General features: G+C 42.7%; 2 protein-coding genes across 6 annotated transcripts in view; one reads left to right on the top strand and one right to left on the bottom strand.

Moving 5' to 3' along the window:
• The first annotated feature begins 4,439 nt into the window (after positions 1–4,439).
• Positions 4,440–26,647, top strand: PDIA6 (protein disulfide isomerase family A member 6). The gene is made up of 13 exons (XM_033124605.1): positions 4,440–4,575; positions 10,039–10,180; positions 13,362–13,419; positions 13,873–13,999; positions 16,485–16,591; positions 17,811–17,941; positions 18,488–18,602; positions 19,107–19,247; positions 20,011–20,095; positions 20,229–20,301; positions 21,330–21,488; positions 25,040–25,136; positions 25,724–26,647. The coding sequence occupies exons 1-13, from the start codon at positions 4,557–4,559 to the stop codon at positions 25,790–25,792; spliced, it is 1,323 nt and encodes a 440-aa protein (XP_032980496.1). The 5' UTR covers positions 4,440–4,556; the 3' UTR covers positions 25,793–26,647.
• The window catches only part of ATP6V1C2 (ATPase H+ transporting V1 subunit C2), a 46,140-nt gene continuing 45,668 nt past the window's right edge, over positions 26,646–27,117 (bottom strand). For 4 of the 5 annotated variants that reach the window (XM_033124608.1, XM_033124606.1, XM_033124607.1 and 1 more), the window contains one exon: positions 26,779–26,920. In XM_033124608.1, the coding sequence (XP_032980499.1) occupies positions 26,831–26,920 (90 nt within the window). In that variant the 3' untranslated portion in view covers positions 26,779–26,830. Of the gene's footprint in view, positions 26,921–27,117 lie in introns of all 5 variants that reach the window. The other variant, XM_033124609.1, reaches the window with a different exon arrangement.

Below are 27,117 nucleotides of genomic sequence, written 5' to 3' on the forward strand. Positions count from 1 at the left end.
TGTTATTAACTATGTGAAATGCAGGAATTTGAGTTATCAATTCTGTTCATTGTCCTAGAAAATAATCAAGTTTTCTGGACTGTCCTTTGCTCCTCCTTAAATCATCTGGTTTATTCTTTTCTGTTTGGTGATCCAGCCTTTGAGGGCAGAACAGGAACTGGAGTCTGCTGTACTTCAGAAAATATTATTGTCGTCCTTTCTGCTTTTTTCCTGGAATAATGGCCTGGAGCTGGTGTGTGATCGGCCCCAAATTCCAGCCCAAGGCCAAGGGGACTCTCTGAAATGGTCTCAAGTCACCCAACTCTGGAACCCTCCATTCTCATTTACTGAGCACCCAAAGAGCCATGCTAAATATAAGCTGAGTGTTCTAGAATTCAAGAAATTTAGTCACGTAAAAAGTTTTAATCTTCTGTTCTTAAAACTTACAGGAGTGTGGAAAGGAAGGTGAGTGGCCGTGGTCGCTGTCTCTGCGCTCAGTGTAGTTGCTGAGGCTGATTCCAATAGAACTGTTCCAGAGGGGCTGCTGGGGATTCACCAAGCACACGCCCTGCACCATGCCCTTCTCCACTTCTGTGCCTTTGCTCATGAGCCATCCTTGCCTGGAACGCCCCCCTTCTGCCTCCCTGCCATCCCAGGAACCCTCTTCAATATCAGACTCCCTCAAGCAGAGTGAGTTGCTTGCTTACTCCGTGATCTCATAGAACTTTCCGTACATACTACCTTCATTGCAGCTTTTTACTGACCCGCCTCCCACATTAGACTATGAGTTGCTACAGGCAGGGAATGTTTCTTAATCGTTTTAGTACCCCACAGCCAGCGCCGGCCTGAAATAAGTGGATATTCAGCAAATATTTGTCAAATGAATAAGTGAAGGAAGGAATGACAGAGTGAACAGCGACCCCCTTCCTTTGTTTGCATCTATAGCCAAAGCCCCCTTTATACTTCACCTTTCGAATTCAGAGCCTTTAAGAAGAGCCAGAATATTCTAGGTTCTCGCCAAGTGTACTGATAAACCTACCTTTTCATGGCTGAAACCATGTTCTCCGTATTTCTTTTGTTCTCCCCACAGCAGGTAGGACACACAGGTCTTCACTGTATAACTGTTGAGGGAAACATCAACATACCCAACTGAAGCCTAGCCAATTCTTTTTGTTATAATTTAACATCATTCTTTTGTATTGAGTAACATATATTAGATGACCTCAGGCCTTCTAAATAGTTTGGGGTGGTGAGGTGTTTGTTGGAGCTGAGATTTAAACTGTAATACAAACAGGCCGTTATACACTTGGCAGCACCTTGAAAATAGCCTGCAGTACTGACAACAAGGTATGTGTCTGGTCTTTGAGGTATCGCACTGCACCAACCCATCGATGCAATGTGGAAACTACCCACAGGTCCATCAAGAGGAGAACACATCGACCGTGGTCCATTTATACAATTGTGCGCAACCAGCAATTATACGAATGAGCCGTGGACTTGTACTTCAGTGAGAGAGTCAGATATAGAAAAGTACATACTGATGGATTCTATTTTTATAAAGTGCCCAATTAGCCTATTGGATTATGACCTCATTTAACCTTAATTACCTCTTTAAAGGCCCTATTTCCAAGTATGGTCATTTGGAGATAAAGGCTTCAGCACTACGGATTTGGGGGAAACACAATTCAGTCCATGATAGTGCTATATTTCAGTAAAAAGTTACTTAAAGCAACACAGAAGGCAAAAACACAAAACAAAAAAGCCCTTGGACTCCCAATCTTCCACAGGCAAAAGGAATGCTTTGAAGTCTGGGCAGCCCCCAGGGAAACAGGCTTCTCCCCTCCCACTTTAGATGTGGGTAGGAGACCAATCACCAGGGGACACCTCCTAGAGGGAGGGGGCGGTCACAGAGTTCCTCCCAAGCCTCAGAACCCCACTCTGATCAAGGCACTGCCTCTCCCCACTGTAGAAGCCTTACAATATCACACATCAGGATTTCAGAATTGCTGACCCAGGGACTGCTGTGTATCTCTCACTTTTCTCTTTTCTGAAAGGCAGTGTTTATTATGAGTCTCCTGTCCTGCCCTAATATGGTGTTATACATTGGGAGTTTGGAGGTGGAAAAGATAGCTCATCTTTTCAGCTCATGAGCTCTACCCTAGGGGGCCTCACACCCTGACCTGAAGGGTCAACACATCCCCCAGATCTCTAGGACTTTGAGTTGGGCGCAGGGATGAATGTTGCTGTGGAGCCCCCTTGGGGAGGGACTAAGTGTGTTCCATGTGTTGAAGAAAAATAACATGGCTACCTGGAGGCCAGAGGGTGGACTATAGCAGGAACTGTCTTGATCCTAACCAACCCAATTTCTCCTCTTGGCCACAAAAGACTATTTCCCAGCCTCCCTTTGCAGTTAAGTTGGGGCCACATGGCTGGCTTCTGGCCAACGGAATGTCAGTGGAACCCTTGCAAACTTAGTTGTTCTCTTTGTTCTTCAGTTAGTCCAATGGTGAAGAACCAATCAAGGACCCTAAGGAGGTTCTAGAACTGTGCTGTCCAATAGAACAGCCTGTAGCTATACGTGGCTATTGAGCACTTAAAATGTGGCCATTGTGTGATGTGCTGTAAGTGCCGAATAGACACTGGTTTTCAAAGACTTAGTATAAAAAAAAGAATGTAAAATAGCTCATTAATCATTTTTATGGGATTACATATTGAAATAACACTTGGGATATCTTGGGTTAAACTGTATTTTTTAAATTAATCTCTACTTTTTTAATGTGGCTACTAGAAATATTTTAATTTCATATGTGGTTTTGGCTCACACTATATTTCTATTGGACAGCCCTGTTCTAGAACAGTATTTCTTGGCCTTTTTTTTCATCATGCCCTTAGGAGCCTTTTTAGACATTTTTTCCCTAATTTCCTCTCTCCCATGAAATCTGAAAAACACAGATATACTACGTATCTGTTTATGTACTGTGGCCCTTGTGAGATCTAAGATGTTTTTTTCACCCCTCTCCTCCAAGAACCAATTTTTGCCTCCTTGGGGCAATACCTCTCATGTTGAGAGTGCATGTTTTAGAAGATAGTGGCATTGTAAGGTGGGAAGAGCCAGAGTGCTTGAGTTACCACATGGGAACCTGCTCCCCAATGAGAGCAAGAAACAAACCTTTATGGCATAGGCCACTGACATTTTAGGATTGTTTTAGAGGCCACTATTCATTACCCTGACACACCAAATCCTGTTATTTTATAACAACATCAATAAACCCAAAGAGATCTTAGAGAATCAAAAATCAGGGGCCCCTGGGGCCTAGCCTACAAACGCTCTGAATGTCTCACCATGTCACAGAGTCCTCCAGCACCACCCCACCATCTGGCTTTGGCTGCCACTTTCCTCTTCATGGTCTCAGTTCAACCCCAGCTGTGCCTTCTTCACTTCCTTTGCTCCTCTGGAATGACTTTCTCCCGGTATAGTCTGGCCAATCTTCCAGACTCAGCTCCAGTGGCACTTTCTCCAGGAAGCTCTACCAGTCACCACCACTGCTGGGCCCCATTGGGCTCCTAAATGCTTTTGTCATAATCAGAGCTGTTTTACGCATAAGGTACTACAGAGAAATAAACTACTACCAATGCATTACTAATACAAAAACAAAATGTTCAAGTCCACTCCAAACATAGGAGGGGAAATCAGAGTGAAAAGATACCATAGTCTTAGCCTATTATACTTTAAATAGTTTACTTTTGCAAATTTTACAAGACACATGACCACGTGAACGCATTGCTAGGGCCCCTCCTAGGGCGAGGAAGGAAACCCTGCAAAGGAGCCCTGAAGCATAAGCCTCACGGGGTTCTACGGAAAACCCAGTCCTATCTATGAAAAGCTTTGCACGGTCAGGTGCCCGGACATGGGAACTTTTAAAGTAATTCAACAACAACAAAAAACTTGGTGAATTATGTTACATATAGCATGTGCTTAGCAAGTGTTTTTTGACTGAATACTCATCCGGGAACAAGAAAAATTAATGTTATTTAATAAGGTCCTAGATGCACTGAGGGCTCAAAGAAAGTTATCCTCCAGGGACACAAAGAGGAGAAGGGATGGAGTGAAGCAAGGGATGAATGCGGGCTGGATGGGTAATGGTTAGAGGCAAGGTGGTGGTAAAGAGAGAATAAGGACCCAAGAGGTAAGAAAAACCAAATACTGGACTCTAAGGTAAACAGTACCGAAAGCCCAGAAGGGGTTGTCCAGGGTAGAGAGCCACGGGGGAAGGAAAGAGGTTGGTGAGCCCGCCCCCATCAAGTCCCACCTACCGCCGCTCGCTCCGCCCCCGTTAAAAAAAAAACCAAACCGGTAACCTCTACTCGGCCGCCACCCATTGGCTAAAAGAATCAGCGAAGCCTTCAGGGACCAATGAGGCGCGGCCACGGCTTGGCGAGCGCCTTCCGGCCCGCCCCCGCCGCGCCGCCCCGCGCCTGCCTAGCGAGCCGAGGGCGGGACGTGGAGCGACGGGGGCGCGGCGCGGCGCGGCAGACTGAGGCGGCGGCGGGACTGCGCGGCGACCTGGGCGCTCGGCATGGCTCATCTGGTGCTCGGTAGGCGCGGCCCTCCTCGTCCCGCGGGGAGACCAGCAAGGCCCCGAGCCCCCGCGGCGGTCCGCACCTCGGGGAGCTGACGGGCGCGTGGCCTTAGCCGGGCCCGCGCTGGGAGGGGGGGGTCTCAGGCCTGGCCCACGAGGGGACGCGAGAAGGAAAGTCTTCGGAGCCCGGGGGACAATGGGAGAGCCCCGGGGCGGTGGGGAAACACTGGGGGGCTGTAAGGGGCGTCCTGGGGGCGGGGGTGCCCTTGGCCGGAAGCCCCCGCGCGGGCGCTGGGACAGAGGTGCGAGGCCCTACGGGACTTGGGGCGCGTGGGGAAGTGAGGCGCCTTTGGCGGGGGCTTCTGCAGCTCACCCCGAGGGGAGCGTGTGCGCGAGCACGGCAGGGTGGAGAGAGCCCTGGACCTGTGCTCGAACCCAGGGCGCGGGGGACTCCGGGGGCAGCCGCGAGCCCCGTCCGAGAGCCGGGTGCCGAGCTCCTGGTGGAGGGCGGCTTGGGGCTTGCCCCGCGACAGCGAAGGCCGGGAGTCGCGTTTGGGCCGCGGAGGCCAGCCTGGCTTGAGCCCTGGTGGAGGCTGGGTATTGGAATGCGACCTAACAGGGCACCTCGTCTGGTTCAGAGTCGAGTGTGACAGGAGAGTCACGGGCTCCTCGTACTGCATCTTGTCCTTACCGCCTGTTTTATGGAATTCCTACTTTAAGAAAAACTGGATTATCAAAAACCAGCCCTGGCAGTTGCCTTAGAAAGGGAACAGTGCCTCCCAAAAGCGGGTCTGAAAACGATGAGAGAGCACTTTTCAGTGTGGTTCAACTTTCCACAACTAAGTGGAACCCAGGCTTTCCTGAATTCTGTGAATGTCTGTTTTAGAGACTACAGTGAGCCGCCGTGGAGGATCCCGTCCTTCTCGGGGCTCCTGAAGGTCCCAGCCATGGCGCTCGGAGTCTTCACCCCAACTCTGGATCCAGACGCCAGGGTTTGAGCCCCAGCCTGTCGCCCCAACATGACTAGCTGTGTGACTGGGAGCGTTACTTAACCACGCTGGGCCACTACTCCATAGAGTTGTTCCGAGGATTAATGAACTAATAATATACGTCTAACGAGAGTAAACAAGATATAAATATTTGCTGTATTATTGCAGAGGGAATAGGTGTGGGGGGAAAAGATTTTAGTCGGTTTAAAAGTTGCCCACAAGTGAATTCAGACTAAGCTCTGAAAGAGTCTGTGATTCTGTCAATTAACTCATTTTAATCAATGTAACCAGCCGTTTTGGGAGCCCGCTTGGTTTCCAGATGACTGCTTTGGGACCATGCACTCTTGCTAGCAGGTGTGGGACTGCGATGTTACTGATGTGGATTTATAGCGTCTTTACCTACTGTGGGGGAATCGTGGCAAGCCACAGATGGCAAAACCATCTGCTCACATGGATTGCAGACTCTCAGATGTTCCAGCCCCCTTTGTACTCATTATCAGGGAGTGGACTGGTGATGTCAGTTTTAGGAACAGAGAACGTTATTGGTCAGCATTGACCTAGTTTATCTTAAGTGGGCCCAGGATTTTTTGTTTTCTTGAGGGTATTTGTGGGGTAGGTACTGCCTGTATTTTTGCTGTTGGAATGATACACCTTTTAATCTGTTTTTCTGAGTATTATGTTTGATTCCTGCTAACTTGACTAAGTCACACTGCCTTTTAAGGAATTTAGGTCTCAAACTTTTATCATCAAGACATTTCCATTGGATGGCCATTGATAAGGAGGGAAGGCTCTTGTGAGTACCAGGCAAAATTTAAAGACAAAAGTCCAACGCTATTACTAGAAAAAGAAATAGCTCAAGTCCATGTTATACTGAGTCTCAGTAATCACGACCATGTTGGTATGGAAAGGAAGCACATTCCTGAAGTAAAAACCCTGGCCCTTCTCTTTGGTGACTCCAGACTGAAGAGGAGAGTACATTCTTTATTGCTGTTCTGATTGGCGAGACAAGGAAAGGCACCTAATTCTCCCGCCCCATTGATCTACCTAATGACCCTCCTTGGCATTAGACTTCTGCAGTCTCCAGACCGTGGCTTAAAAATTTGGGTTACGTAACCATGTTCTATCTCTTTTCTAATTCTGAGGCGTTAGGCAGGTTCTGTGTCTCCATTTTCTGACCTAAAAATGGGCGTGATAGCATATACCACACAGAGTTCTCAAATGAGTTAATGTATGTTAAATATTTAGAGCAATGCCTGGTACATAGTGTCATAGAAGTGATATTCTTAGTGAAGATGTCAGTTTCTGGAGGGTAGTTGGACAAGTAAATACATCAAAATGTTAGCCATAACCCTAGCACCCCTTGTAAGATTTTCTCTTAAATAATCATATTCATTTGGTGGGGGGGAGTAATAAGAATTTTTAGAATTAGCCTGTTAATAGTGAGAAATGGGAAACAATCAGATTGAGTCAGTAGTGGATTTGGCTACATGGTATAGCCACTAAAAATGATTACCTGGGGGTAATAAATAATCCATAATTACTTGTGTAGAAAATGTCTGTAACTTATTTTGAGTGACGAAAATTACAGAAGGGAGTGTATAGCAAGAATCATATAAAATTTTAGACCTCTGTTGCATGGAGATGTCAGTAAGAATATTCACCCAAATATGAATAGTTCTACTTGGGACTCTTGATGGCTTTTCTTTCGCTTTGCCTTTTTTGAAAATTTCACAATGAACTCAATGTATTGAACAAGCATTGGTGCATGTTGATTTTTACAAAAAAACAAAAAGGCAAACTCCTTTAAATGTAGCAGATCTCCATAGAGGATTATCCAGGACCAATCTTACTTTCGTGCTTATTCAGAATTAGGACTGTCTCTGCTTAGGTTCTTAATTTACTTGCTTCTTTAAATATATCAAACTCTATTTAACTTTTCCTACAGCAATGAAAAGATTATTGAGGCGTATCATACACTAAAAATGTAATGCAAATTTAGGTAATTTGATTTTTCTAGTAGCCATATTTAAAAAGGCAAAAAGAAGTGAGTGAAATTCATTTTAATATATATTTATTTACTCAGTATATCTAAAAATACCATTTCAGCATGTAATCAATATCAAAAATATTAATGAGATAGTTTACTTTTTCTTTCCTACCAAGTTTGAAATTCAGTGCGCTTTTCACACCTACAGCACATGTCAGTGTGGGGTAGCCACCTGTGGCTAATGGCTACCGTGTTGGGTAGAAGTTATCGAGGGAGCCCCACTTTGGTTGGCCTGACCTCCATCCACACGCACCCTTTCCCACTTCTTGAAATGGAAGAGGAGGTCATCGTATCACGGCTCCCCCCTCACTGGCTCTGGGTTCCTCCCCTCCTCGTGACTCGGGGCATTTTATTTTGTTCCCTGATTCCCTATACTTCATCTTTTGCCTCTCCCACTCCACACATTTCTTCCCTTCATGCTCAGTTCATTCCCATCTTTAAAAAGAAACCATCTTTCTACCCCACATTGCTTGCGTTCTCCTGCCTTTTATAATGAGACTTGTTTAAAGAGTTGTCTGTATTGTTTTCACCAACTGGTTCCCTTCTGTAGACCGTCTGCTGCTGCTTTTCACTACTGCTCCACAGCCGCCGAGGGCCCCCAATGATCTCGTCATTATTTCCAGTGCACAGTTTTCGGTCTCTCCAACCTGACCTCCCAGTAGCATTTGTTACTGTTGCCTATCCCATCTTTCCCTTGGTGTATGTGACACTGTTATCCTGATCAGTCCCCCGTGCACTGTCCACACTGCAGCCAGAATACTCTTTCTAGGAAGCAGATCTGATCATACCCGCCCCACACCCACATGATCACCCTCTAGTGGCTTCACATCACCATTAGTAAAGCCTGCAGTTTTATTTCAGAAATTCCCACGTTAGCATTCTCTCTAATTCAAATGCAGTATTCTTAAACAATGTAATTGTTTATTCGTGCCCTGGCACACTGAACCTTTTTATCTTGAGCACTAAAAAGACAACATGGTTTAATGGGAAAAGCTTGGAATACAAGTCAGAGCTGCTCTGCCGCTTACACGGGTGGCCATAGATGGGCCGCTGGATCTCACTCTGCCTTTGCTTCCTTATTTACAAAAGGGGACTGATTCCTGCTCTCTAGTTAGTAACGCTGTGAAAAATCAAGTGATCTAATGTATTTGAAGGTGCTTTGAAAATTGAAAGCACTGTGTAAGTCTCAGGTAGAATATTTAGCAATAAAACGGTTAACATTGGTGTGCATTCCTTCCAGAAGAAATTTACCATTGGGTTATTCAAAGACAGTTCCATTTGAAATCTTTCAAATGCTGTTTACAAAGTAAGCGTATGAAAATGTGACAAAGATGACATATACACACACACTACCTTACGATACAGGTCATTCTTATAATTTGTTGTATCGATAGATTAAAGCAAAGAAATTACGTGATCATCTTCATGGATGCTGAAAAGACAGTAATGGAAATTTGTTTAACATCATAAAATTTATCTGTTTCAACCCACAAGCCAGCATCATGCAAGTGGAAAGATATTCCTGGTAGTCAAGAACATTTCATTATTTAGCATTGTTCTAGTGGAATTAGGCAATGCAATTAAAAAAACATAAAGAAATACATAAACTTAAATGGAGGAGGTGAAATTTTGATAGCATTACCAATTCAAAGGGCTTTTGAATTCTTAAAATATTCATAAGTTAATTTAGAACTTGTTTTCCTATATAGTTGTTATAAACTGCATTTAAGTTCCCAGAGTGGCCAACAGAAGTGTACTTGGTCCACAGTGCAGCTAAACTGTGTCATTAATAATACAATAGACAGTCTTCCCTTTATAACCTTATTCACATGAAAACTGTAAGCTCATCCAGCATTGTGAGTGCCTGCTGACGTACCATTGCAGTGTGAGCAGAAATAAAAATATTTGTAAAAGGAATCGTTGCCCTTGAGAGAGTCCCAGTCTAGTAGGAGAGACAAATAATGATGTTTCCCTTCAATAAAAAGCTTTAATAAAGATATGTGCTAATATTGTAACTGAATAACACAAGAAATAAATACTGTAGGGATTACCCAATGTCACAAGGCTAGACATAACTTCCCAAGTTTTCAATGTCCTTGCCCATAAAATGGCAATAATAATAGTACTACCTCATAGTATGGTTGTAGAGAAGGAAGGTATTAATACATGAAAAACACTAAGAATAATATTTAAATCTTTTTCCAGTGCAGCTCAAGAGATGAGAGCGTGGACTGTCTGTCCCCTTGCTCGGCACTGCACCAGTGGGAGTAAAATTTCAGGGGCTCCAACAGCAGCAAGGAGCGCAGGGGCCCTGGGACCTGACCCAGGCCGTCCCCCTGTATTGTTTGAAGGGCCTCGGTCAGTTGAAGAAATCTCTGGTCACCTGGGTTTCTGGTCAACATGAACCCTGCCATTAATGATGTGGTTTTGGTGGTTCCTCCAGGTCTGGTGAGCTGTACGTTCCTTCTAGCAGTGAATGGTCTGTATTCCTCCAGTGACGATGTAATCGAATTAACTCCATCAAATTTCAACCAAGAAGTTATTCAGAGTGATAGTTTGTGGCTTGTAGAATTCTTTGCTCCATGGTAAGTATTATAAAACAGTTGTAGGTTATTTGTGGTACTTTATAAGGAAAGATACTATATAAAAATGTGATTTTATTCAGCCAAGTTTACTGTTTGTTCAAAAGAAGTAGAGAGGGAAATGGAAGCCCCCACAAAGTGTGGTCTGTTAAAGGCCATGGAAATTGAGTCGATTGAAAAAAAATCCTTGAATTAACTAAGCAGGAAAAAAGAAAGAAAAAACTCTTACAATTTTAAGATGATGTAAGTAAGATGGGGATGGATGGGAAACTGATTTTACGAAGAAAGAAGATTGGGCACAGGAAAGGGACGAACCAGTGATCGACTCCATTCTGTTTGTTGAAAAGGATTGCTTCCAGAAATATGTAATTAGAAAAGCTGGTTTCATTTAAAAATTCTTCTCTTGTTTTACATTCATTGTTGGAAAAAACCCTTGTGGGGTAAAGATGTAATTACCATTAAAATTAATGGTGTACAATTGTATAATATATGGTCAGAACGCAGTATGTAGTTAAACATTTAATGCAAACAAAACAAAACAGAAACTCAACAATCAGACTTATATAGAGACAGATCAATGGAAATGGTGCAAAATAAGCACGAGACTGTCAGTGCAGTACACGAACAGGCACAGGTACCCTGCGAGGAGACTCGAGCCCCCGCCAGCTGTGATCTGTGCGGATGAACTGTGGGGTGACCTGAGCTCCAGGTCGTCCTTTTAGGCGTGAGCTGTGCCTTCGAAGCATGTAGGGCAGTCAGTCAACTTCTTACCTGAGTGGGTGCATTTTAGGGTATTCCTGCTGAAAGGTTTTCCTTTATTGCTTTAATTTTCCTTCCTGGAAGATCATGAAACTGAGTTTTGGAAACAATGCCAGGCTCATGGATTATTTCACTTAATGTTCATTGTAGCAAATTAAGACAAAACCCCTCTATTTTAAAAGTTGATGTTGCCACGTGGGAATACTGTTCATTTTAATTAATGCCTTTGTTATTTTTTTTAAAAACTCCTGTGTGTTTTTTGGGTGTTAAATCCAAATGAGAATTCTGTATGGCTTAGTTCATTCGTATTAGTAAACGCACAGATAGTAATTGTACAGACTGTTACATTGTTGAATGCTTTTGTGTGCAGTTTTTACAAGTTTGATCTTTACCGTTTATGGCATCAGTGATTTGCCTTGTTTCTGGGAGCTGTGATATACGAGTGTGCCTCATTGCTAAACAACCAGACTGCAATCTAGAAGGCAGGGTCTGGATCCGGTCGTTAACTGACTGTCGCACTGGCGGAGCTGTGCTTCATGGCGCTCTGGGTCCCAGAATGTCAGATTAGAGCAGGCGCTTTTACCCTCTTTGTGCTTGGATGTTGGCAGCTTGGTGAAGGCTGTGAATCCCTTCCTAGAATAAAGGTTTTAGGTATCAAAGCACAGGATCACAAAGGAAACCTAAAATATTAAAATAACAATGAAAACATTCAAATAAATCATCTGTCGTTGTGTAGTCCTCCTCCTCTAGGACCGTAAAAACAGGCTCCAGCCGCAGATCCATCCGCCGGCTACTTGAGTTCTCAGGTCTGATGAGCCCGGATGATGTTTGCAGATGTCTGTAGCACTGTAGTGGTGGTAGGACAAAGTCACAAGTAACTAACCAGCTGTGGTGGGTTGTTCATGTTCATAACTGAAGAAAATCCTGAATTTCAGTTACAGATTAGTGAAAATAGCGGGGGTGGTTGCCATCAAAGTTCACAGAGGCCCTAAAGTTTTATCCACAACCCTTTGGGGGGTGAGAAGGGGGGATCTGTGGACCTCAGGTAAAGAACCCTTGGGTTAGAGGGTATGCTGTATTTATATTTATGTGGCATTTTGATCTGTCTTTACACTGCTTAACATTGAAATTGAAGGGGGTTTATACTCTGATAATCTCTGATTTGTGTCCTTTCATGATAAACTGAAATTAAAGAGGCACAATGTCCTGTAAAAGTTTGACTCCTGGACTTCTAAGTAGCTCACCTAAACACCAAAACATAGTCTCTATAAGTATGTAGAAGCAGCATTTCAGGACATTTCCTTGAAAGATTTTTGAATTACTGGATTAAGGTGATGTTCCATAGAGCTTCCAAATGTGGACTCGGGAGTAATCGATCAGTCAGCGCCGCCACAGAATGATTGTGATATTGGGCCGATTTCTTCACATCTCAGCCTCTGCGTCGCCATCTGTAAGATGAAAAGAACAAGGCCTGCCTTCAGCGTGGCTGTGCTGATGGAATGAAATCCTGTGTGAAAGGTGCTTGTCAGGGTGCTGGCACGTGGCATCCGCTCCTGTGGTCCTGAGAGACCTAATTAGAAGAGAATTTACTTGGTTTTTAAAAAGGATAGACTAACTGTGGTACCTTCATATAAAACAATGAAAATGAATACTATAGTTGCCTCTAATGGCACAAACATCACAGGCTTGTGTGTGTATCATTATTTTTTAAAAGCAGTTTTCTAGGTATATTATAATTCACAACTTCTTCAAATACTAGCCCCTAAAAGATTAGGTGGTTTTTCCTCATGGTCTTGTTTCTCTCTGTTTGCCTCGCTCCTGCTTTTTTACCACCACCCTGTGTCCCGTGCTTTCCCACTTGTTAGGTGTACTAATTTGGAATTGTGTGTGCATTTGTAACTCCATAAGCTGCCTCCGGAGCCAAAGCACATTGAAATTCAGGCTCTGACACAGTTATCTCGTCTGTAAAATGAAACGGTTGGTCTAGATGAGGGAATATCAAACCATAATAGGTTTAAGAATCACTAGCAGAATTTAAACTATAGGTTCCTGAACCCCTTCCCTAGGAGCTCTGATTGCTTACGGCCCAAGAATCTGCATTTTTGCCCAGCCTTACAACTCGAACCACATGTTGAGGCACAACTTGACCAGATACTCACTAAGCTCGTGCTTAGGTATAGAGTTTAGAATGAGCGTTTGTTTACACTCTCTGAATATAATGTAGTTGAGTCGTAATGTGGAAACGTTTTTAGATTACAAGATGAAAAGAGGTAAGCTCCTTCAGGTCTCAGAGTGTGTTTTATTGATGCCCATACTTAAGTCCCTGCAAGCCTGTACCCCCCTCAGTGACTGCTGCTGGCTGATTTTTGAATTGGGGACCAAAGACGTTAACTATTGCCTTATTTGTGTTTTTGTCCCCTAAAAGGTGTGGCCACTGCCAAAGGTTAACACCAGAATGGAAGAAAGTAGCAACTGCATTAAAAGTAAGTTTTTAAGATGTCCACATTCACCCTTGTATGTTTAAATAAGTATACAAATGGATGTAATGTACAATAGTAAGCCAATTGCCTATCAAATATCAAAGCTCAAAACCCTTGTTCTGGAGCCAAAATCATATAGGGAGCAAAGGGATAATACACGGTTTACTTTTTACGTTGTCTTTTTTGGTCAGTTCTGTTTCTCAGATAAATGACATAATTACTCCTCAGTCATGCTAGTTCTTGAGAGCTGCAGCGTTCCCCTCCAGGGGCTAACTTGCGTTTTACCCATCATTCCCCTTGGGAACGGTTTCCCAGACTGAACCCTCATTCGTTCTGTTTGTAAGCCTAGTCCTGCCCTTCGTTATCTTGTCTCTGAGTCCATGAATCAGATGATAGGTTCTTGTGGCATCTGCTCCAGTTGAAAGAAAAGTAGATATTTCTTTCCTGTTCCCACAGGGTGTTGTCAAAGTGGCTGCAGTTGACGCAGATAAACACCAGTCCCTCGGAGGTCAGTATGGGGTGCAAGGATTCCCTACCATCAAGATTTTTGGAGCCAACAAAAACAGACCAGAAGATTATCAGGGTAAGGACTTTGCTAACTACTCCTTCCCCTAGTTACACTTTTCATTTGAGCAGGTAGGGAAAAATTAGATGAGAACTAAGATCCTATAACTTACTAGCCCTGCTACCAGCAAGTTTCCCAGCCTCTTGGTGCCTGAATTTCCTTAGCTTTAAAATGGCACAGAGCGATTCCTATACGGGTACAAGTTCTTTATCATTCATACTAGTTTAGGCCTACATGGCCTTAGCAGTGATAGAGTGCTCATGTTTTGTGCTTCTTTCTCAAAATTAAAAAAAAAAAGCTAGTTAATTAATATTTAATAAAGATTTACAAATGTTTTCTTGCTGTGATTTCTCTTCCCTGTACTGTAGGAAAAGGGTCTAGCATAGCAGTGTGGAAAAAAGAAGGCCCTGTAATTTGAAAGTCAATTGAAACTGTGTTGCTATTCCTGTGGAGTATTTCACCCATGAATCTTTATGCCTTGTAACATACAGTATGAAAGCTGTTATTTAGTGTCCCAAACTACTGATAATAAGTACTACAAGTTCTCCCTGTTTTGTAGACAAGTACTTCAGTTGTATCTGCTGTTAGTCACTGAGGCAACTGAATAGCGAATTCTGGCTCCAGATGCTCAGGGCTAAATGTTATCCTAGTCTCTCTTTTCTTTTATGGACTAGCCCTATTACTTAATTTAAGATATCACAAACAGGTCATCGTATTTAAGATAATCAGAATTGCTAGGTTGAGGCATATTCACGGTCCTGATAGAAAGTATTGGGTATAATATATTTAAAGTTTAAATTATGGTTCATTTGATAAATTCTATTTTAAGATTTTGTTACATGGGATATAGAGGTGACTAAACGTAGAGTCAAACATCTTAGGTTTTGCTTTATGTGAGAAAAACAAGCTTGTGGAGTAATGGGGTTGGGGGAGAGAATCAGCCTCAGGGTAAAACAAAGTGTTATTGTATTATGTGTTCGTGGTGGCTTCATTGTATCCAGCTGATGGAAAACACATTCTCAGAAGAGGGAACGCAAAGGGATTGCAGAATCTATAGAGTGTGAATTTTGATGACAGCCAGCCTGGCTTTAATTGCTGGCCTCATCACACTCTGGCTTCATAGCTAAATGGAATACTTAACTCTCTGGACCTGCTGCTTCTCCGTAAAATGGGAATGCGAAAACCTACTTTAGGCTACTAGAAGATTCATTGAAATAGCACATGTAAAATGTGTCACTTGTTAAATACCAGTGTACTTGTTACATCACCCAGCCGGGGGTCAAGATACTGGAGATAACCTTTCTTCTAGGCTCCCCAACTCTGAGGTTCTGTGAAATGATCATTTTTCTGAGAATACTAATTTGTCCTGCTAACTTAATAAATATTGAATGTTTAGAATAGAGGTTGGCATTTGGCCTGTTGCCTGTTTTTGTAAATACAGTAGTAATTTGCTGACCCGTGGTCTAGAGTGAGGAAATCCTCTCTGTTTTTTTTGCTAGTGTATTCTTTAACTTGGTATATTTCCAGGTAAAGAGTGGTGGAAGGGGCACTGGCTCAGAAGACAGAGACACCTGCTGTAGATAAGGAGCGGAAGCCTGTTTTTATGTCGCACTTCTGTATGAGGAAGTAACACACTTGGTACCGTTAGCCAGGGTGGCAGTACCAGCTGATCTGAACATACTCTGAACGTTGCTGTACTGTCTTTTGTTTCTAATGTCAGGTCTGAGGTGTTCTCAGTTTTTCTCTCTTCCTAGGTAGTTTGATTAGAAAACTTTCTTAAAAAGTGAAACTTTCTGAAGAGATTTTTATTAGAGTTTTGCATTTGAACTCTGAAGATCACCTCATGGCATATGTAATCCTTATACTCGTGAGTCAGTTAATAGCCCCCCGACTTTTTCTTGAGCATATAGGTTTCGGTAAACTTCGAAAGGCTATTGTCATTATTGAGTCTTAACACAGGGTTTGCTGTTTATATTAGGAGTAGGTTCAGCTACGGAGCCTAAGCACTCAAAATCACAGCGTTTTAAGCAAGATTGCAATAAGAAGCCTGGATTGCTTTCCAGTCACTAGGCTTTAGACGCCTTGTATCCTACTTTTTACACAGCCTTTTCTGTCCAGTATCTCATAGAAATAGCTTCTTCTATTTTCTCATTTGGTGCTTTGTATTTAGAAATTTCCCTTGCTTTCTTAACTAGATAATAAGCTTATCCATCTCTGTACATATTATTTGTTCGGCAAACAGTTTGAATATTTATAGTAAATGCACAGGAAGTGCTTGTTACTAATAGCCTAAAACTGAACAAGAGGAATTGGTTTTCCAAGTGTCAAGAGCAGTGCAGCATAGAGAGGAATTGTCTCGATCTTAAACATGCAGTGACAGACCTGTTAGAACATCAGATGAAGCTGACAAATATGCGAAGGTCAGGTCTTCAGTCGGTCAGTGTCTGATAGGCACTCAGCCCAGCCACCACCATTCAGCTGCTTGTCCTCTGTCGGCCTGTAGGTGGCAGAACTGCCGAAGCCATCGTCGATGCTGCCCTGAGTGCTGTGCGCCAGCTTGTGAAAGACCGCCTTGCCGGGAGGACTGGGGGATACAGTTCTGGAAAACAAGTAAGGCTTCGTAGTGTCGGCTTGTAGTGCGTGATGACTGGGAAGCCCGAGGGTGGAGCCCTTGTGGAGATAGTTGTGGAATTTTTGTCTGTTTGTTTTTTAAGTATTTTAAATGGGTGAGCTTTCTATTTAAAAATACTAGAAGGTTGGGTCACCTGATGCCAGAGGGAGTCGGCCATCCTGCTCATTTGGCCTACTCAGAATCACCGTCATCGTAGCCAGTCATTCCCAGGGTATCTCGCCACAACTGCAGGCCAAGCCCAGGCCCCAGAAAAGCTTCCTTGGCCCAGGGCTGAAACAAGAGTTTGGACTGCAGAGGGAGAAGGAGTTCCAGGCTGTGTTCCAAAGTGCAGAGAAAGAGGCCAGCTCTCCTGCAGATCAGCTTTGGGATGACCTCTTGGCCTGTGTCTGTGGCAGCCAGCCCAAAACCCATGGAAAGTTCTACATAAATGCATAGGGCAGAAGAGAAAGAAGTTCCTGTTCTATGGATTGGTATATTAGATGCCCGCCTATGAAATGTGATGTTTAACCGTTATATGCTTATGTTCTTGTGAAGAGGCATTAAATTCTTAGATAAAATAGCCCTTCACTCTTCTGCGAGACCAGTCAAACTAGCTTTTTTATGCAGATTGAGAGATTACCCAGAGATTTCGTGCTCTTGCCTTTTATTTCAAACTTAGACATTTAATGAGCATGGTTGTCTCGCCTACCTTCATGGCTTTTGGCCCAGGCAACAGAAAGCAATACAGCAATACTGACTATTTCTTTGGCTTAGTAACTGAAGAAAATTATTTGTAGAAGGAGAAGGATTAAATGTTATTTTTAGCTTTCTTGAATGTGTAGAGGCTATGAAAAGGTAGTAACTGTCGTTATGCATAACATTCTGGGATAAACCACCAGCTGTGCTTAAGTCTGAATTAGAACAGTGTTTACTAAGGTGATTCTTTAAGCCACGTTGAAGCTTCTCTTACAAATAGTGACAGAATTCAGATACATGTTATGTGTTATACTGAATGCACTGGTAATTGTTTGAAAGTAAATACTGTTTACCAAGCACAAATAATACTATTGCACCATGTCCCCAATTTGCATAAAGTAGTTTTCATTTGAAAGAAAAACTTTGTTAAAATGTAGAAGCGATTTTTGTTTTATGTATATTTAGAAAGGGAACCGTGTTCTTTTTGGCCACGTAGTTTAATGGCTAATGTCACAATGACAGGGTAGAAGTGAAAGTTCAAGTAAGAAAGACGTGATTGAGCTGACTGACGACAGCTTTGATAAGAACGTCCTTGACAGTGAAGATGTTTGGATGGTTGAGTTTTATGCTCCTTGGTGTGGACACTGCAAAAAGTAAGTGCTTTGTAGAAAGTACTTTTTAAAATCATGGTGGTTTTAATACATTCATCTAGCTCTCTTTGAGCTTTGTGGGGTTTTTATTTGTGGTTTTTTTTGACCCCCGTCACCCATTTTGCCCACCCCTACCCCTGCCTCTGGCAATCCGCAATTTGTCCTCTGTATCTAGGAGCTTGGTTGGTTTGGGGGGAGGTTTTTTTGTTTGTTTCTTAAGATTCCACATATAAGTGAGGTCCCTTTGAAAGAAGTGATCCAGATCATAGATGTCGCCAATGTCTCCTCCCAAGAAGCTCTGACTCTGAATCAGTGTTAAACATTGGCATTAGTGCCAGGAGTTTCCTCCGTCATATTTTCAAAGATGAACAGGGAGCTAGCAAATTTGGGAGGAGTGACAAAGGACCGGGAAGCAAAAGTGAAGGGTAGTATCATGTCCTTCATAAAGCTGCACTGAAAATGTTCTCCAAGTGTGATGTAATTGGGATGGGCAGAAATGCACACATCAGTTAAAGTGTTTGTGCTGAGAGGTAAAATGTTTTCCTGTAGCCTGGAGCCAGAATGGGCCGCTGCAGCGACAGAGGTAAAAGAACAAACAAAAGGAAAAGTGAAGCTTGCGGCTGTGGACGCTACGTTGAATCAGATGCTAGCCAGTCGATATGGCGTGAGTATGTTTACGAGGCTCTTTTCTTCGTGAAACACACAGATTTTTCAGCTGTTACTTCATCCAGTACGCCAGGCCTCCCTGTGAAATAGGAGGGGAGGTGTTGAGCCTTTTTGTAATGAAGAAATTAAGTCACTTTATTACAACTAACAACAAATAAGTCTGGAAGTCATGACTATGTTTGTTTGCTTTTTTCCAGTATTTCACTCTTTCTGTGTGCTTAATGTGATCCTTTAGCTTTTACAATTTATTCGTAAGGCTTTTGAAGTTGGTCCATTTGTCCTGGAGCAGATATATTAAGTGTATATCCAGGGTTTGAATGAGATTTGGCCAAGCCTGGCAGTGAGGCTGTTAAAACCTCCTGACTGACAGACCTCTGTGTGTCGTCCCTTTGACGTCCGTGTAGGCTGGGGAACACTTTTGTTACACTGAATTACCTAGAGGTAGTTTTAGAAACCATAAAGATCACCTTCTTATAAATGTTAATTTGATTTTTAAAAATAGATTAGGGGATTTCCTACAATCAAGATATTTCAGAAAGGCGAGTCTCCTCTGGATTATGACGGGGGACGGACAAGATCCGACATCGTCTCCCGGGCCCTCGATTTGTTTTCTGATAACGCCCCACCTCCTGAGCTGCTTGAGGTAAACCACTTCAGTCATTCGAAGTGAGGAAAATGTTTCCAGTTGGGATATTCAAGCAGTAATGACACTTTATCTTTTCAAATTAAGCTCTTTTTAAATGCTCTTTAAAGTGTTGTATTTTCAAATGGACAGAATCTGTCTGATAAATGGCTGCTTTTTGTAACTTTTAGCACTAAAGTAATTGCACTCTGAACAAAAGTGTACCTAAGCTTCTTAAAAATAGAACGTTCTTTCATTTTTTCATTCTCAAAATACTAGCTAACATTTACTGAGCACCTAACCACATAACAGGCACTCTTCTGGTGCTTTCATGTGGATTTTCTCATTTAATTACCATGTAAACACGTACAGGGAAATACTGTTTTTAATCTCCATTTTACATATGGAGAAACTGAGGCCTAGGGAGCCTCAAATTCATATAAATACGTAACGCTTATAAACATGCCTGTCTGTCTACGTATCTAAACGAGTAAGTGTCAGAGCCAGGCTGCGCCGGCGTTCTAATTTCAGAGACTGTGTATATGCAAGTGCCTCACCACCACAGGTAGATGGCTCAGGAATGAATAACGGAGATCTTACAGGGTATCACTGGCGATGTTTCTAGAACTCAAATGAGGAAATGTTCTTTGGGAGAAGTCTTACCCATCTCTGAAATTGCTTTACTCGTTAAGGAAAGTGGTGGTACTAAGTGTTTGTTTCAAGCATACCTTTGGTCTTGGGTCACGTGGCCTTCCAACTGTCCCTTGTCTTCTGGGTCCCACAGATCATCAACGAGGACGTTGCCAAGAAGACGTGTGAGGAACACCAGCTCTGTGTCGTGGCGGTGCTGCCCCATATTCTCGATACCGGTACGATGGACAGAAAGAAACTCACTTTCCATTCGTTGTTCTGGGCTGCCTGCCCTGGCAGCCACTTTCTAAATCAGTTAATGCTACAGATTCCTTTATTTTTATCTTTAAAAATTGTTTCTGTTTAAATCAGGAGCTGCAGGCAGAAATTCTTATTTGGAAGTTCTTCTGAAATTGGCAGAAAAATACAAAAAGAAAATGTGGGGGTAAGTTATTGAACTTACTGTCTCAGTATCATTTGGGTAGGAAGGTATAGTACTTCTTGAAAGTGTCTAGTTCCCTCTGTTTTCTGTAGAATGTGTGGCCCCTGTGTTCGCTTTGGCATTTGTGTGTGTGTGTGTGTGTTGTGTGTTTTTTAAGATATAAAAATAATTATCACCTAGGAAGAAAAGAAACAGGTCTCTTGTTTATAAAGCACTTATTTGTACAGCATGCTTTTACTCAGGAATTGTATTTTAAATGATGGTTGGGGTCCCAGGCTAGCAAGCAAAAACTTAATTGTCACAGCTGAATTCCTGTAGGACCTTGAAGGCTAGATAAAGAAAGAAGAAATAGAGGCATGTTTCTTTACCTTCTTCTGAGTGAGTGACAGTTCTAGGCAAATTTTTAGGCAACATGTGCCTGTGTCTCCTTCCCATTTACCTTTTTGTTTCTCATCCTCAACATTCATTGCGGTCCCAGGTATCTCATGTTCCCTGCTTCCCTCTCATTGACTTTGTACCTCCACTGTTAGTTCAGCACATACTGATTGTGTGCCTACAGATGCTGCATTCTGAAGTTCTTCATTTTCACCTTTGCAGAAGTTAAGAAATTAGGTTGAGCATTTTTATATGTATTGAATAACGACATAGCCATTACTTTTAAAAAAAATAGTTATTACACTTTTTAAAGAATAACAACCTAAACGATATTGGTAACAAAGATAGAAAATTTATGAGGTTTAGTGGACAATATTTTGGAGACTGCGGGCAAACTGTCTTATAGGTAGAGCCATCCATTTCGGGGACTCCTGGAGTTAGGGTTTAGGGAGAGGAACTGTAGTTACTTAACAGATGTAGAATACATTATTTTTTAAAACTTACCTTTGTTTTTATTTCATTTCATAAAATATTTGAAGTGTTTTATTTCATTCCGTAAAATATTTGAAGTGAATCTTTTGTTCTTAAATTAAAATCTACTATTTAGATTCTAATTTGAAAGGGATCTTTGCCTGAAAATAAATGTGCTTTTCCAGGTGGCTGTGGACAGAAGCTGGAGCCCAGTCTGAACTTGAGAACGCGCTGGGCATTGGAGGATTCGGGTACCCCGCCATGGCAGCCATTAACGCACGCAAGATGAAATTTGCTCTTCTAAAAGGATCTTTCAGTGAGCAAGGCATTAACGAGTTTCTCAGGTAACTTTTTGCTCTTTTGACTTGTTTTGTTTGGTCTGTTTGGTTCTGTTGGTGGTTTTTGGTTTGAAACTAGGTTTATATAGAACAGGCAAAAAATGGAATGATTTTGCATTTGACATTCTGGAGAATTAGATGTTTATAAAATTGAGCTTTTAAATAATCTTCCTGTGCTTTTTTTCTCCTTTTCATGGAAGTGTTCTTCATAGAGAATGATGCTAATACTTTCCTGTTCTTGGGTTACTGTCACTCTGTGCAGTTGGCATTGGGCTCTTCCTAATTCTCATAAAGATCTAATGGGCGTGAAGCAGTCCTGTCTCCCCCATTCCCACCTGAGCATGCTTTGTACCCTTGACTGATGCCATGGTTTCCATTGCTGGGCACTGGCTTGAGAATGTAGTTGTTTAAAAATAGGTGTACTTACTAAGTGACTGTAGTAACGGCAGCCACACGATAGGGTCTCAAACTCAGAATCCAATTTATAGAGCTCTCTATGCTGCCCTGCTCTTCAGCTCATCCTAAAACTGACTTAATCATCTTTTAGGCGAACACAAGGCATTGACTTTGTACTTTTTCTCAAATGTGTGATGATTTGATTAATTCCGCTTCCCCATAACTGAGTTCCACGAGCGTGAATCTCTTTTACACAGAACTTTATCTCTAGTCACTACTGTAAAGCCTGGCTGATGATAAGCTCTTGGTACGTATTTTATGAATGAATGGTTGAATTCTCTCTGGAACAGTTTTAATTCAGAAAGACTTCTCTGCCCTCAGGAAGCTTCCTGTTGAACAGGACGTGGCATATTGGTGGGAACACTACTTATAAAATGAATTTCATCCATTTTCACCCGCTAATTCTAATGCTGAAAGCCTTAGGAAATGTGTGAGGATAAGTAACAGTGAGATTGTGCCTTTGGGCTCACTTCTTGGAAATTACAAGTTCTAACCCCAGCTTTCATTTTATTCACATTTATTTTCAACCAGTTTTCCTTTTCCAGTTGGTTTGTTTTTAGTTCAGAGGAGGTAAATACTTCATGGAAAAGGTACAGGGAACAATAGCATGTTGTAAACCTGAGACAGTTAACTTTTGTGCTTGAGATTATACAGGCCCCTGGTTCTTAACCTTTGTGTCTTGTGGGTAGTGGAAAACGTCCAACCCACCCGGTTACCATGTGGTGATGAATGGGAAGGAAACATAGTGACAGTATACTTGTTTTTGGGTACCCGGGAATCTTGTCTAAGACTAAGCGTGTGCCCTGCACCTTGCCCAAGAGGACTGCTTCCAACGGGCCATGCGTGGGCCTGGAGAGAGCTAGGTGGCATCCGCTGTGTGCGTACTCGAGAGAAGCTCAGACGTGCCGCAGTCGGACTGCTGCACACAGTCCATACGGGTTTTAACAATTTATAAGTGTAGTAGCAGCAATTAAAAACTGTGGTCAACCCAAGACAACATTAGTGATTCCTGCTTCTTCCATTGAAAGTATCATCTTGTGTGCCTCTTGAAGTAGCGGCTAGAAAAATAAAAGTATGTACTTGTGCATGTGCTCCCGAAAGTGAAGAAAGGACTTGGATTTCGTATCAGTTCATGGCTGTTCGATTTCTTTGAAAGCAGCAGCCATGTTTCTCCAGGTTCCTTTAATTAGAAGAGATATGTTAGCGTTTAGCCCAAAGAAGAAAATGGTGGCGGAGGGGAGGAACAGAAATGAACTATTAAAAAACTTGTTTTTAAATTATTGAATTCTGCCCCATGGACACAGTTCCCTCAGCACTTTGTTCCTATTTAAGGGAGGTTTGGCATATTCCGCCCACCCCCGTTTTTTTTTAATTAAAGTTTATTGGAGTGACAGTTATTAGTAAAATTACATAGATTTCAGGTGTACAATTCTGTATCACATCATCTATACATCACATTGTGTGTTCACCACCCAGAGTCAGTTCTCCTTCCATCACCATATATTTGATCCCCTTTACCCTCATCTCCCACCTCCTGCCCCCCTTACCTTCTGGTAACCACTAAACTATTGTCTGTGTCTATGAGTTTTTGTTTCTTCGTTTATTTGTCTTGTTCTTGTGTTTTCAGTTTTATATCCCATTGTTTGGCATCTTTCCGTTCATCGTTCTGTTTGCTCGTACTGCTGACATGAAGTAGGAAGCTAGGAAGCTTTTTGTTTTTATGCAACGTCCCCGTCCACCAAATGTCCCAATAGCAGATAACATCCTGGTGTTTTACCAATGAAGAGGCTGATGTCAGAGATGGTAAATAACCTGATTAAGGACACAAAACTAGTGAGAAGTAGAACCACTGGCTTTCTTGTTATTGTTCACGTGGGTGTGTATTTCCCACATAAGCCAGAGCTTGGATTGGTCTGGGCCCCTTCCTAGTAAAATGAGCCATCCTAGCATAGCTTTTAGACAGACTGCGTGAGACACTTTCTGTGCCAAATACTTGTTAATCCTGCCCAGACACCAGCCGGTCGTCAGCATCCTGTCCTGTGTTACACTAAGTGATAATTCCGTGAATGGCAGTGAAGTGGGTTTTGCAAACATATTTGTCCTGTTTTCTGAACGTAACTGATACATTCACATCAAAGTTTTTCCACCTGGCAATCTTGGCGTTTGGGGCAACATCATTCTTTGCTGCTCAACATCCTACAATGCACAGGACAAAGGCACTGTTGGGTGTTTAGCAGCACCCCTGGCCTCTACCCCCCAGATCCCAGGAGACCGCCACACACAGAGTGTGTGACAATCACAAAGGTCTCTGGATGTTGCCAAATGTCCCCTGGGGCAAAAATTGCCCCCATTTAAGAACCACTGACATACATTGTCGGAAATGCAAAGTAGCCATATTACCCAGTTTTCCCACCATGCAAATAACTTGTTAAACACACAGGAAACTTGATATCCTGCTTGGGTTGTTGTCCTCTTTTACTCATGTTCCAAGCAACCTTTACCAGAGGGTATTTGGAGGCTCCTTGAAGGAGGCCTTGTTCTCAGGCTAGTGAGTGCCTCGGCATCTTTCCAGTGAATGTTCTCTGTCAGTACCTGCCAAAGGCAAAACCTAACACACTGCTCCGCGGAATAACATGTCTGCCCTCCAGCTTGAGGTGTGCGAGAAGGGCCACCATCCCCTGTGGATCATGGAGAAGCCTGTAGTGTCTGGTTTGAAGTGCCGTTCGCTGTTTGGTTTCTGAGAAGAGGAATGGAATTTTAGTGGTTAAGATACCGTCTTTCAGAAAGCGTCGCTCGGGTCGTAAGCTATTGACTTTGATAGTTTTCACATAATTAATTTGCATTTTAGCAAAATGAATTTGCAATTTTTAAATATTATTGGTAGTAACTGGCTTTACCTGATGCCAAGGCCTTAGGAATTTTGTGCCTGGTTGTATTATTGTCCCTGATTGAAAAGGTAATAACTGTTCATGAGGTTTTTCAGGAGCAAGCGGCGAGAAAGGCCTCCACATAAACGTGGGGAGCCGGTCATTCTTTTACAAGTTCTTTCTTCACCCGCACCAGCAGTCTGATGCAAACCTTGTTTTGCTATTTCCCCCAAGGGAGCTGTCTTTTGGGCGTGGGTCGACGGCACCTGTGGGAGGTGGGGCTTTCCCGGCCATCAGCACCAGAGAGCCTTGGGACGGCAAGGACGGCGAGGTGAGTCCGGGCCCCAGGCTGTGCGCGGGACTCAGCCGGGCTCCCATCATCCTTTCTATCTTCCCGAGCTCTGGGCACTTCGCTACTTGTAAACCAAATCCTTTCCTGTGGACCTAACCTTGGCATGACGCCAGAAATAACAACCTTGTGGGCCTTCCAGGAAGTTCTTTTTCTCAGTACTTTTCATCCCATCCTCCCCATTAGTAAGTGCTTCATGGCATTTGGTATTCCTGACAGAGACAGCCAAGATAAAGGTCAATAATGAAGTCACTTTCCTGGTTGTTACCCCAAAGTGAACATTTAACCTGGGATTCTTTCCTTCACCTTGCAGAAATGGAACATTGTGACTTTGCAATTAGCATTTATCCCAGTACACTTCCGCCCCATAGCTGTCAGTAAAATGTTTCGTTTAAGTGCTCAACTTTTCAAACATCTAGACCATAGACCTGCCTTGGGCAGAAACTGGTCTGTAATCTGGGGTCCCTCAAGAAATTCAGGCGTCTGTGAAGTGAGCGGCTGAACTTGCAGGGCCCTGTCTGGGTCTGCGATAACCTGCCTGCAAGGCCTAATGGCCGTTCTGTTCACAGCTTCCTGTGGAAGACGACATTGATCTCAGTGACGTGGAGCTGGACGACTTAGAGAAGGACGAGCTGTGAGAGGCTTGGCAGGTGCCACTTTTCTTGGGAGCGGATTTTTCCAGCAGTGAAGGAACATTCTTTACAATCAAATGAATGTACCAGTGGCCTTGTGAACCAAGAAGCACTTGATCGGTCATTTGAAAACACTGCAACAGTGAACTTTTGCATCTCAAGAAAACAATGAAAAATTCTATGAATTGTAGCCAGTGAATTGGGTTGTATTCTGTCAAGTAATATTTTGAAGAAAAGTGATGGGCTGTCAACGCTTTTCCTTCCCGCTGACTGCTGCTTGAGTGTTCTTGGAGGCTGTTTCTTAGATATGTTTTTTATGTGATTCTTTCTTTTGAATATTAATGGCTTTTTTCCATTAAAGAATAAAACAATATTTTGGATAATGCCAACAAATGTATGAAATTAGTGTCCACATCCTAAATTCAGTCTGATGTTTAGCCAGTAAGTTAATGTTATGAAGGGATGACCCTGATGTCTTCCTTTCTGTAAATTTGTGATTCTCATGACGCTGTCTGGATGCCTGCCACAGCACAGATTTTAAAATGTGTCGTGACAGAGGTTCCAGCTGCATGTATGAAAAGCAAAGCAAGATTATACAGAAGGATGAAAAACAATGGGTTGTCAATTGAGAACTGCATTTTATGCCCAATATGTTGTCTTTGGGCCATCAGATTATTAGGAAATATAACTGGTTATGCAATTAGCTCAAGGTTTTTAGTGTTGTTTCTAAGTCCTCACAAAATGTCCATTAAGACATGAAATATAGCAGCAGGCTACCAATTTTTGGGCAGTCCCCATTTATGTAAAACATTCAGAAAAATGAAGTTTTGAATTAAGTTAGAATATGAGTGAAGACACAATTCAAAGGACTGAGAGTATTTCTTTATTGTAACTTACAAAAAAATAAATACAACTGTAACTAACTTTTGTGAGCAGTTTCTCTAAAAAAAAATCTAAATTCTGGAGGACACTTAAACTGTTCTGGCTGAGGGAAAGAAGCGTGTGGAGTCGTCTGCGTGAAATGAAAGCGTCATGCCGCCCATTCTAGTCGAGGAGACTGAGATCAATGTGGAAATAGACGTAAGGGAAGTAGTCTTGGTTATTGAGTTGCAATCCAGGGATCTCCACAGATGCCTACAAAAGAAGACAAGGTCACGCTCCAAGTGCATAAACTGGTTTCCGGTGTTGATGTTTTGGAGGACGCTCTCTAGGCACTGACCATGTTTTCTGCCCTGCACAGCCCCCACCCACACACACAACCTCTTATACTTTCATATTTGTGAAATGTAGATTTTCACAGTGGTCTGGCAAGTAGCATTTTGCAAAGGTAT

This window comes from Rhinolophus ferrumequinum, chromosome 13 (genome assembly GCF_004115265.2).
Source record: "Rhinolophus ferrumequinum isolate MPI-CBG mRhiFer1 chromosome 13, mRhiFer1_v1.p, whole genome shotgun sequence".
Lineage (NCBI taxonomy): Eukaryota > Metazoa > Chordata > Mammalia > Chiroptera > Rhinolophidae > Rhinolophus > Rhinolophus ferrumequinum.

Coding starts and splice junctions, on each gene's coding strand:
- PDIA6 (XM_033124605.1), top strand. Junction 13,420..13,872: donor AAGTAGCAACTGCATTAAAA/GTAAGTTTTTAA, acceptor CTGTTCCCACAG/GGTGTTGTCAAAGTGGCTGC. Junction 20,096..20,228: donor GCCCCATATTCTCGATACCG/GTACGATGGACA, acceptor TGTTTAAATCAG/GAGCTGCAGGCAGAAATTCT.